This window comes from Miniopterus schreibersii (genome assembly GCF_964146895.1).
Source record: "Miniopterus schreibersii genome assembly, chromosome: 1".
NCBI classification, from domain to species: domain Eukaryota; kingdom Metazoa; phylum Chordata; class Mammalia; order Chiroptera; family Miniopteridae; genus Miniopterus; species Miniopterus schreibersii.
The window spans coordinates 93442066-93454946 of record NC_138101.1 but is presented as its reverse complement, the minus strand read 5'-3'; the positions used below and the strand labels follow the sequence as shown (position 1 = coordinate 93454946).

At 37.8% G+C, this 12881-nt stretch overlaps 1 protein-coding gene across 14 annotated transcripts in view; it reads right to left on the bottom strand.

Annotated features, from left to right (window-relative positions):
• Positions 1-12881, bottom strand: part of LRFN5 (leucine rich repeat and fibronectin type III domain containing 5) — a 275105-nt gene that overhangs the window by 16491 nt on the left and 245733 nt on the right. For 13 of the 14 annotated variants that reach the window (XM_081120205.1, XM_081120194.1, XM_081120206.1 and 10 more), the window contains one exon: positions 514-1918. In XM_081120205.1, the coding sequence (XP_080976331.1) occupies positions 514-1898 (1385 nt within the window). In that variant the 5' untranslated portion in view covers positions 1899-1918. Of the gene's footprint in view, positions 1-513; positions 1919-4272; positions 4346-12881 lie in introns of those variants that run through there. The other variant, XM_081120199.1, reaches the window with a different exon arrangement.

The window sequence follows — 12881 nt, the reverse complement described above, 5'->3', positions numbered from 1 at the left end:
CTCCAAATGGCTTTTGCTTGTTTCCAAAATTCAAATTCACCCTCAAAAGACGATGATTTGCCACCACTGAGGATATTCAAAATAGTATGACGAAGGTTCTAAAGATAATTCCAAAAGTGCTTTGAGCAATGGCAGCATCTTTGGGATAATGGTATAGCCTCCCAACATGACTTCCTTGAAGGAAAGAACACTCATATGCATGTGTAAGTTCTGGTATGTTTTTGAATTTTTAAAATAAATCAGTCTTGCTCTCTGATAGTCACATCTCTTAGACGAGGGGGGGAAAGTAAACATAATATTAAATATAAATTTGAACTCTCTAACTATAACACCATTCAAAATAGTTCCCCACATGTGTTCATCTTTCACAAGCCTTAAATTATATACTTTAAGAAATGAAGTGCTATAATTACAATACAGAGCAGCACTGTCAATTAAGAAATATCAGAGTGCCTTAATGAGCCCTACACTAAGAAGCATGGTAAGTATACAGATTTGCTTAATTTTTCTTACCTGTAAACAAGGGTGTCATCATAAGTACCATTGTACTGTATTTGAAACATACGTATTCCAGGGATATTTCTTTGAAAATTAAATTTAAGTAATGCCGTAGATGATGTTGCTTCTGCCACCACAATTTTATCTTGACTCATTTTAGTATCACCATTACTACTGCTTGCATTGGAACCTGACTTAGTAGAAGTTGAGATATCTGAAGAACCAGGATCAGGCTCATGGATATGGTTTGTACTGTTTAGTAAGTGAGGGAGTTTAATTATATGAAGATCCACTGTTTGTGTTGCTTCCCCCGCAGGGTTGGAAGCAATGCAGGTAAAAGCACCTGTATCCTTTACAGTTGTTATCACAATGTCAAGTGTTCCATTGTCATACACCAGAGATCTTGTTGCGTTTGAAATCAGCTTCCCTTCAGGAGAAATCCAGTGAATTGCAGGTTCAGGGTCTCCCCTGGCTTTGCACCTCAGGGTTGCCCTTTGACCCTCCAGGACTCTCATCTCATGTGTATGACGAGTAATGAGAGGAGGCTCGCACAAAAACTCTTCCTCAGGAATTGACCAAAAATAGCGACCAGTTAAAAGTGCCGGAGAAGCACAGGTCTCCAGGTCATCTTCTCTAGACAGACGCCTCAACCACAACAACTCGCAATTGCAATGCAAAGGGTTTCCACCAAAACTTAATGCAAAAGTAGACGGGTTTATGATTCCTGAGGTCACTAGTACCTGAGCTCGCTGAAAGAGAGGGTCAGGCGGTAGCTTCTGCAATTTATTTGATGTTACATCTAGCCGAGTCATCTTGTGCAAGTGGGAAAAAGTCCCCTTAGGAATGTTATCAATCATATTGTGATCCAAGCTAAGGGTATGCAAGCTAACCATCTTCTCCACAGCATCCCACGGAATTGTTTCTAAATTATTATACGACAGATCCAGCTCCTCAAGGGCAAAGACATCATCAAACGCTGTCGATGAAATTAAAGTCAGCTGATTATTGTTCAGTATCAAATGATGGAGATTGGAAAGCCCACTGAACATATCATTTGTAATTTTAGTCAATCTGTTGCTATTCAAATGTAATGCTCTCAAATTTCGTAAGTCAGCAAAAGCATGAGGTGTAATAAAACTTATTGTATTCCTGGACAGAGTCAGGTCCACCAGGCTGGTCATATTGGCAAAATCTTTCCTTTTAATATTTGTAACAAAATTGTCTGCCAACCGCAGTTCCACAGTTCTTCTGTCAATGTTTGGCGGAACGAATAAAAGCCCTTTCTTGGCACAAAGGGTTGCAAGATTAGGAGACAAAATCTGACAGACACAACGCTTTGGACAGATCTGAGCTCTCGCTGCTATGCCAATGAAAAACAGATAAAAAAGGAATTTTTCCATTGTAGATCAGATTTAAGAGCCTGTAAGAAAAGACACAAAATATAGAGTTAGCATCCAATCATTTGACCAAGGTTCATATTCCTACTAGAATAATCTTTTTTATCCAAATTGAAATACAGAAATAATTTATTCGATTGTTTATTTAACAAATAAGTATAAAATATCTACTTTGGGTTGGGGGATATAATGGACACAAGGATAAAAACATACCATTCATGGCCTCATGGGATTTAAAATCAAATGATAAAAGAGGTCAATAGGTTATTATAATTGTGTAAATTAAGCACTATTTTTCAGCTATAGCTGGGGTACTCCATGGGTGCACAAAAAAGAGAGATTTAGCCCAAATTGGAAGGTAGGTGTTCTGGAAAACTTCTCATAAACCCCAAAAAACATCTTATAAATTCAAAAGCTTAAAGACACATTTAAGGTTTGCAAGTATTTCAATTTACTGGCCTGCATAGAAACCAATAAGAGACAACATTTGTTATTGTTAACCTTGTGGCATTATATTTGAAAGTAATTAATTTTTGATTAAACTTTATTCATCTTTATGAATTATCCTGGACACAGTACAACCTTCACATCCTAACAGTAATACAGAATCTTACTCTCAAAAATAAAAATGCTGAAAATTTACCACAAATCCTCTAAGCTTCTTTAATATTCAAAAATTTTATTTGATATAAATGTGGATTTTTAAAGATGATTTATGGAAAGCAGTTACCAAAATACTTTGACAGCGAGTCCAAAAAGAGATCATATTCCATTTCCTTTTTCTTAAAATCTTAATTCATTTACATTTATCCAAAAAATGCATTTTTTTATTAAAAAAACCTGACAGTTTCATTTTCCAGTTTAAACTTAAGAATTTGCTCTTAAAATTAAGTCTCAAAAATAAAAATACTAACACATATAAAATTAAAAGTTCTCATAACTTACATGTAGTTTTAAATGCCAAGAGGCAAAATATCTGGAGGAAACCATTCAAATTCTTAATTGAAAATAAAATAAAATATGGAGTTATTCTAGAAATAATGCACCTAGTTTCCTAAATAAAACTTATTCTTATAGGTTCAATTTACTGTATGCCTATTTATGCCATATTTAAATGTGGTTGAAATAAATAAGAATTGTGATTTTCAACAAATGAAATAGAGTCGTACTCTCTGCTCACCACAGACTGACTAGTACTGAACTAGCCTTTCCAAAATAAGCAGCAAAAAGTACAAAAATATATAAAACTATAGTTTTCAGACATCAGAAAAGAGGGAAGCACGGAACTGCGATCCTTGAGATAAATGGATTTTAAAAAAATGAACCCTATCATTGCTCCTGGAGACACTTTCTAAACCACAGCACAGAAAAGAAAACAAGGGAAAGCGTCAACAGTCTTAATTAATTGAAGAGACATGGACTGGAGGGCAGAGAGTCTCAGGTGGCTGGAATGCATGAGGCAGAGTACCAGAAAGGCTAGTTTTTGGAACTCCAGTAATGTCTAGATAGAGATAGGAATAAATACTAACCACAATGAAACACTAATGAAAAAGAAAGATAGAAATAAATTTGAGCAAAGACTCAGTGACCAGTGGGAAAAAAATATTAAGAAGTCAAACATACGTATACTTGCAGTATCAGAAGAAGGCTCTAAGGTCAAAAGGTATTTGAAGAAATAATGGCAAAATATTTCAAATTTGTGATTAAGAAACCCAGCAACCCATAAATCTAAGCTCAAAATAAGAAAAAACACATCAGCACACATCATAATTGTACTGCAGATAACCAAAGAAAAATAAAAAAAATTAACCTTAAAAGCAGTCACATAAATAAGACACATCACAAGAAGATAATGTGAACAAAATAAAAATAATAGCTCACTGACTTCCCTTTGGAAGTAAAGCGAGATGGAAGACAATGAAAAATATCTCCAAAGTGCTTCAATGAAAAGGAAAGCCTGTCAACTTGGATGTGGATTGAAACATTCATAAAAGAGAAAAGTAAAATAATGATATTTTGAGAGAAACAAACTGAAAGATTCATCACCAATAGAGCTGCAGTATAAGAAACTATAAAAGAATTCTCTTCAGTCTGAAATAAAATTATATCAGATGGAATCTTGAATCTTTATAAATGGATGAAAAACAACAGTAATGGTATTTCTATGGGCAAGTATAACATATTTTTTGTTGTGTTTTAATGTTTATAAATAGTGGTACTTCTGGCATGGATATAAAAAGCTACAAAAACCATAATTCTCACACTAACCATCAAATAAGCTGGATAAGCTACAAATCATATATATATTTAAAAATAACATCATACTGCTGAGGATGCAAATAAACTTAAAATAACTATATTAAAGAAAGCGACAGACCTTTATGAAAAAGGAAGAGATCCATGGATGTTCTATTTTCCCCACCAACAGAAAGGTAAATAGGAGGACCTACCTGGCATAAATTGGGGAAAGGAGAAATCAGCCTCACTTTAAAAACATGTTTTAACATTTTATTTTTCAGAGTACTTTTAGGTTTCCAGCACTGTCATATATACATATATATAATTGATTTCAGAGAGAGGAAGGGAGAGGAAGAGAGAATCATCAGTGATGATAAAGTCATTAATTGGCTGCCTCCTGCATGCCCCCTGCTGGGTATTGAGCCTGCAACCCCTACCAGAAATCGAACCAAGATCTCTTGGATCGTAGGTCGATGCTCAACTGCAACTGCTGAGCGACACTGGCCAGGCTACAGCACTGTCTTGATTACTCTCTAGCAAGTCTTAAGGAGTATCTGTCCACCAACTTTGTTCTTCTCCTTCAATATTATGTTAATGTTGAATATTCTGGATCATTTATTTGCCTTTCCATATGAACTTTAGAATCAGTTTGTCAACATCCATAAAACAAATTTTGAATTTTAAGAATTTTTTGTATGATAAGTCCTCTATCATATGTGTCTGTGTAAATACAGTAGTTTCTTGCAGTCTCTGGTTTAGGATTTCCATCTCCTGGAACAGCTGTAAATAGACCTTTAGTAATATGGTGGTGAGGTTTAGAGTGAGGGCTAGTGTTGTTAGTCCTATGGTTAGGTCTCAGTGCTTTAGTGAGCCAAGGCCTCTGGACTGTGAACTGCACAAGTGTTTCTGTGTTCCCCTCCCCTTCTCCTCAGGTGAGACAGGATGGTGATAGTGGGCTGGAGTTAGTTATTTCCCTTTTCCCTTGTGTAAGGCTAGAGCTGGCTGGAATTGAGTTTTTTCCTTCCCCAGGTCAGTTATGCTCAGATAATACCACAGCCACTTAAGCTCTACTTAATTTGTTTCCCTGAAGACAGGACTTGTTAAGAAGTACAGTGTTCTAACATATTTCACAAGGGTTCCTTCCTCCTCCCTGCTGGAAGCAGGAGCAGACTTTTCTCCGATATTTGCTGTGGGAATTTGGCTGAGCTCCTGGAGGTAGATTGCAAACTATTGTGGGTCCCTCCCTTATTACAGGGTTCCCCTGAAGTTTTTAACTCTCGGACGTGTAAGCAAGGAGTCTCCAGCAATTTGTCATAACAGTTCAGCTTTTCCTACTCTGCCACTGGTTCCTGCAGTGTTTGCAGCTATGTCTTTGCTCCAGTTGGCTGGGGCTCCCTGCATTCGCCCTTCTGCATTTCCAATGTTGGGGCAATGGCTAGCCTGTGTATTCCCTCTCTTATGGACCCAAGAGGAGTTTGTTTGTTTTAAAATTTTTTCAATCTGCTCAGTGTTTTTACTGTTGCTATAAGTGACTGACAACATCCAAGCTCCTTAGCATGTGGAACAAGAAACCAGAATTGTAACCAATATTTAAGAACCATATGTTGGCTGGTATAAGGAAATAAAATCCCAAAGAGCCTCAAACCAAGGCAAGAAAGCGTCCCCCTATTTCATTCTTATTTGTCTTCATTGAATCATGGGGATCTTACCTGGAAAATAGGGAGATAGAAAGAGAGAAGAGACAGCTGTTCTATGTTTGTGGATAAAAAAGAATCGAGGATAAAAAGGAAAATTAAATTGAATCCTCCAGGAAACTCAGACTTTCAGTTTTGGAAGAATGGGTAAGATGCAGAGGCCTGAAAGAAAAATTTCAATCAGGTCTTTCTGCTGTAAAAGACTGAGAGAAGGGGTTGAGAGCTCAGTTCCTTTCCTCCCATACAGATATTTCTGACTTTCAACCACAGAATATCTGGGGTGGCACTGGAGAGGTGAGAAAACTTTCTTAGAAAAAATTACTACTTTCATAGAACTTTCATAGAACTTTCATAGAACTGGGGCTCAGTTCTAGCCCCAAACAAAGAAATCTAGGGATGAGCTTAGAGATCAAACAGATGTCCTTGGCCACCAAAACAGCTGGCAGTAGCCAGGGTGAGGTTTCCAAAGTTTAGACATCACATGGTTCATCTGTAAAACAAAGATTTCCAAAACCACTGCCCTGCTAAGATCCCATGTCTGAATAAATAGGAAATTCCCAACCATGCTCTCCAAACATTTGAAGCTGTAGTGAACTGATGCACAGTAATACTGTAACAAATTACAGACTGAGCTTAATTGCAACACCTATAGACTCAGCCCCTACTCTACTAGACTGAAAGAAGAAACATGCCATCTTTTAAAAGAGTAAATATCATTTACTTCATTCTCTAATGTGGTTTAAGTATAAAACATGCTGCATAAAGTAAGAAATCACACAGAAAACATGAGAAAGCAAGAAAAAGTGGCTAACACTGCAAACAGGAAACAGTCAATAGAAGCAGACCCACACATATCCCAGATGTTAGAATTCTCACAGCAAATTTTAAATAGTTACTTAAAAAATGCTGAAGTGTCAGACGGAAAAGGTAGACAGCATGCCTGATGTGATGGGTAATACTAGCACAGATGTAGAAACATTTTTTTTAATGTAAATGGCTTTGAAGAAACTATTAGATGTACTTAAGAGAATACTGGGCACAGCAGAAGGAAGCATCCATGTACTTGAAAACAGATTGATAGAAAAACATCTAAACTCCAACACAAGAGAGAAAAAACTGAAATAAGAGCACATAAAGTCTGGGATCTGAAGTAAAATGTCAAAATGTCTGACATAATCATAACTGGACTCCCAGAGGGAAAGGAAAAAGAGAATGGAATAAAAGAAATATTTGAACTTGTAATGGTTGATAAATTTCCAGAATTGATAACATTAATAATCCAAAAAGGCCAATAAACCCCAAGCAGTATAAACACAAAAATAATCATACCTAGACACATAAGGGTCAATTGGTAAAATCATATAGAAAGAGAAAAATTCTAAAGGGAGCAGAGCAGAAAGACATCATATAAAGGAGAATAGTTATAGGAACTATAACTGAGTTCTCATAATAAATAATGAAGGCCAAAAGAAAATGGAATAATATATTTAAAATATAAAAATTAAAAAAACAACCCTCTCTCTACCTTGTATGTCATATCCAATAAAAATATCCTTTATAATGAACATAAAACGAAAATGTTCACAGGTAGAAAAAGCTAAGAAAAATTCCTCTCAGATATCATCTGCAAGATATAATGAAAGAAGTTCATGGGATAGAAGGGATAGACAAAGCAACACTGAGGTAATATAAAATCAAAGAAAATATGGTAGACTTAAACACAATTATATCTATGATTACTTTAAAAACAATTTCAGTCAAAAGTTAAAGGTAAAGGTTATTATTCTGCCTAAAGCAGCAGACAGCCCCATTCATAAAGCATTAAAAAATGCATTTAGAGATCCGGGAAGATGGTAGCACTGTGACAAGAAGCAGATGCCCTTGCTCCCAGCCATGGACTTGATTTACTCCTAAAATACTGCGTAACCAGCTTGGAAAAACCAGAGACACATACCTGAGTAGACATATTTCAAGTAAGGAGCACAGAAAAAACATCATAGAGTCCAGTAAGGGGGGGGGCGTAGAAAGGGGGAGTCCCCCCTGAAGCCTGTGCTGGGCTCTGAGGCCCTAGGGCTAGAGGCTGCAAAGCTCCCTCCCCTCGGGAGTGCAGACTGACACCCAAAAGCTAGGATCTCACACCCCGAGTGGAGGAGAAGGGAAGGTGAGCGCCATGTGGAGGACAGAGTTACCCAGGGGAACCCTGTGCCTGCGAGGAGGGGGGCCCTGCCTTCCCAGTGAAACAAAGCTTCTAATGGCCATAAATGGGACAGGACTACTTTACCCCAGGTGCTGACCATGGGAAAGGCTGTCCCACAGTGTGTGGCTCTTAAATAGAAAGGGGCCGGAGGGCTGCACTGAGCAGACACATACAGGGACCTTCTGCTTTCCTGTAAGACGTTGTGTATAACCCCACAAAGTATTTGATCTGTATGGCACGGGGAAGGGAATGAAAGCCCTCCAGCCACCAGAGAGAGTCCAGAACCACCAGAAGGGTGGATTGGGGCTCCAGCTAACAGAGTGCTGGTGTGGCGATTTGGAGTTTTTTGACCCACTTTGAGGGAGCTAGGATAGCACACAAGGAGCTGCCCCAACACTACTGAGATCAGCTGTGCAGGGGAGCTGCAGGGGGCTGACTTTGTGACCCTTCCTGCTTGGTACTGAGGCATGTGGGCGAATGGCCCTCACAGGGTGGATTTTCTGTCTGTGTGTTGCTTTGTGCAGTTTTGAGTTTTTAATTGCTGAACGGCTGTTCACCTTCCTGGGTTGCAGTGGGGAGACAGAGCAGTGAAAGCTTGGATTTGTGTCTGCATAGTGGAGAGTTTGAAATAAGCGCCACATTTGATCAGCCAACCAGAGCTGGGAAAGGAGGGGTGGAGCAGCCTAACTCTCCTGCACACTAGGAGCACCACCCCCAACAGGAAAGGGGCTGGTTCAGCTCACTGAAGCCCCAGATACCCCCGCAGGACATATTCCTGAGGAGGAAGGGAGATCAGCTCACAGGATGACAATACAAGAATAAGACTCTCAATGATCTATTGTTTGGGAACTGGAGGAAATGGGGGCTGGGCAGGCAAAGTGCTCACTGGAATATTTTTTTGTGTTTTTTTTTTTAAATCAAACCCACTGAGCCCAGGCTGCTGAAACTGCCCATTCAGAAAAGGCAACAGACTGAAGTCAATATGAAACTGCAGCAGGCCATTGTATGGGGCACTAGAATTGGAGGATAGGATAGAGACTGAGGAGTTGGCTGTGGAGCAGAGACTAACTTCCCCACAGTGAGTGCCTGACAGAGGAACCTATAAGAGAGCAATATCCAGAGCTACACTACCCAGCTGTACCCTAAAGATTCTTCAGAAGACTCTGGAGTAAGACCAGGCAACCACAAGGGGGAGGCAAAAATAGCTGACAGATGGAGGTGGTCCACAGAGAACCTGAGATCAACCAACTACCTAAGGACACCAGAGCCAAACTTAGACAGTTCCTCACATTGGCTGATACACAAGTACCTCCCAGGAGAACCAAAATCAGCATACAAAACCGAGAGCCTCAGACAACATAAGCTGCCCAGATGAAACTCACCAGATTGTTTTTTTGTTTAGAAAAAAGAGAGAAGAGAAAAAAATTTTCTTTTTAAATTTTTCAAATTTTTTTAATTTTTCAATTTTTAATTGATTTTTTAAAAATTTTGTTTTGCTGTGCTTTTTTTTCTCTTTGTTTTTTGTTTGTTTGTTTGTTTTTTGTCCTATTATCAAAATTTTTCTTGATATTCTGTGCTTAATTGCTGGGATATTATCATAATAACCAATAAGTTTACTGCTTTTCTCTATTGCTTTCCCCAAACCTCTTATTGGACTTCCTCCCTTCCCTTGCTTTATCTTTCTCCCTCTTCTTGTTCCATTGGAATAACTTTTTTTTTCCTCTCTTTTTCTTTTCTTTTTCTCCCTTCTTTCTTCCTGATTTTTTGTTTGTTTCTGTTTTCTCTGCCCATTTTATCTTCCAGTAGCTTCTGTATTTTTAAATTTTACTTTTTTATTATTTTATTTTTCTTTACTATGAGCAATAATATCCTTTTCTCTATCATCTATCTATTTCTCTCTATCTCTCTTTTTTGCTTTAGAATTTGTGTTCTCACTTCACTCTCCCAATTCTACTTTCACTTAGGATGTTTGCACTGTGATTATCAGGATATTCTGTAAGATGCCATTTGTTCCCTGGCAGTTTGGTTGTGTATTCTCTTGCCTTGCCAGCACCCATACAGTAGCTCACACAACATGGTTGGGGCTGAGTCACACAGGTAGCCAACCTGAGAGGAGAGTCCTCTCAAGGATGGGTCAACAACAACCTAGATCCAATCACAACAGGAGAGCCCAAAGAACCCACAAAAGGGACACCCACAAAAGGGACACGTCTAGAGCAAAGAGCTAGGAAATATAAGGAAAACACATCTCTGGGCTCCACTGGATATACACTACAAAATCCCACTCCACAGGACTGGGAGACAGCAAATATATCTAAGATACAGATATAAACACTAAGGGCCACCACAATGGGGAGACAAAGAAAGAACCCACAAACTAAAGAAAAGGAAATATCGTCAGAAAAAGACCTTGATGAGATGGAGTTAAGCAAGTCATCAGAAACAGAGTTCAGAGTAATGGTTATAAAGATGCTCAAGGAAATTAATGAGAACAGCAAGATACCTAATGGAAAGGTCCAGGAACTTAGTGAAAACATGAAAAAAGAGTTAACTATCATAAATTAGAATCAGGCAGAAATGAAGAATACTATATCTGATATCATGAATATGCTGGAAGGAATTAAAAGCAAGCTCAATGAAGCAGAGGATAGAATAAATGAATTAGAAGATTAGGTAGGAAAAAATGAATTACAGCAGCTAAAAGAAAAAACATTTAAAAAGCATGAGGACAGTCTAAGGGAGTTTTGGGACAATATGAGTGAAACAACATTCACATGATAGGGGAAAAACAGAGGAAGAAAGTGAGCAAGAGATAGAGAACTTGGTGGAGGAAATAATGATAGAAAACCTTACACTGGTGAGGGAGAAAGCAACACAAGTTCAAGAAGCACAGAGGATTCCAAGCAAGCAGAACCCAAAGAGACCCACTACAGGACACATCATAATTAAAATGGCAAATGTTAAGGGTAAAGAGAGAATATTAAGGGTTGCAAGAAGGATACAAGCAGTGACCTACACAGGAACCCCATAAGGCTGACAGAAACATTTCAGGCCAGAAGGGAGTGGAATGAAGTTCTCAAAGTAATGAAAAGAAAGAACCTGTAACAAAGACTGCCTTATCCAGCAAGGTTATCATTTAAAATTGAAGGTGAAATAAAGAGCTTCTCAGACAAAAGAAGGTTAAAGGAGTCAGTACCATAAAACCAGCACTGCAAGAAGTGGTAAAAGGACCGCTCTAAGAAAAAGAAAGAATAGTGAGAGAAAGGTACATCAGCATAAAGGGAGAAAATGGCATTAAATAAGTATATATCAATAGTAACCTTAAATATAAATGGAATAAATGCTCCAATTAAAAGATATAGGGTAGCTGAATGTATAAGAAAACAAGACCCAAATATATGCTGTCTACAAGAGACTCACCTGAGAGCAAAAAACTCACACAGGCTGAAAGTGAAGGGATGGGAAAAAATATTCAATTCAAATGAAAACAGACAAACAAAAAGCTGAAGTAGCAATACTTATGTCTGACAAAATAGACTTCAAAATAAAGACTACAATAAGAGAAGAAAAATGTCACTACATAATACTAAAGGGATCAATCCAACAGGAGAAAATAACACTTATAAATATATATACACCCAATATAGGAGAACCTAAATATATAAAACATTATTGGTGTACTTTAAGGGGGAGATCGACAGCAACACAATGATAGTGGGAAACTTTAACACCCCACTATCATCATTGATCTGATCATCAAGACAAAAAATCAGCAAGGAAACAGAGGCCTTAAATGACACACTAGATCCAATGGATTGAATTGACATTTGCAGAACATTTCACCCCAAAGCAGCAAAATATACATTCTTCTCAAGTGCACATGGAACATTCTCTAAAATAGACCACGTATTAGGACAAAGGAAAATCTTTACAAATTCAAGAAGACTGGAATCATATCAAGCAACTTCTCAGATCACAATCGCTTGAAACTAAAAATCAACCACTATAAAAAACTCAAAGATATTCTAACACATGGAGGCTAAATAGCATGTTATTAAACAATGAATGGGTTATCAATGAGATCAAGGAAGAAATCAAACATTCCTGGAAAAAGATGAAAATGAACACATGACAATCCAAAATCTATGGGACACAGTGAAAGCAGTACTGAGAGTAAAGTTCATAGCAGTACAGGCCTACCTCAAGAAACAAGAACAAGCTCTTGCTGAATCATCCAACACAAAAACTAAAAAAACTAGAGTGAGAATAGCAAGAAAATACCCGAGGAAGTAGAAAGAAGGAAATAATAAAGATCAGAGCAGAAATTAATGACATAGAGACTAAAAAAAATACAAAAAAAATCAATGAAACCAAGAGCTGGTTCTTTGAAAAGATAAATAAGATTGATGAACCTTTAGCCAGACTCACCAAAAAACAGAGGACCCAAATAAATAAAATCAGAAATGAAAGAGGCGATATAACAACAGAACCAACAGAAATACAAATGATCATAAGAAAATACTATAAGCAACTATATGCCAACAAACTGGACAACATGGGGGAAATGGACAAATTCCTAGAAGCATGCAATCTTCCCAAGCTGAATCAGGAGGAAGCAGGAAACCTGAATAGGCCAATAACAACTAATAAAATGGAAGCTGTAATAAAAAACCTCCCAGCAAACAAAAGTCCTGGACCAGATGGACTTACAGGCATTTTACCAAACATTCAAAGAATTAACACCAATTCTCCTCAAACTATTCCAGAAAATTCAAGAGGAGGGAAAACTCCCAAACTCTTTATGAGGCCAGCATCATCCTAATCCCCAAACTAGATAATGACACTACAAAGAAAGAG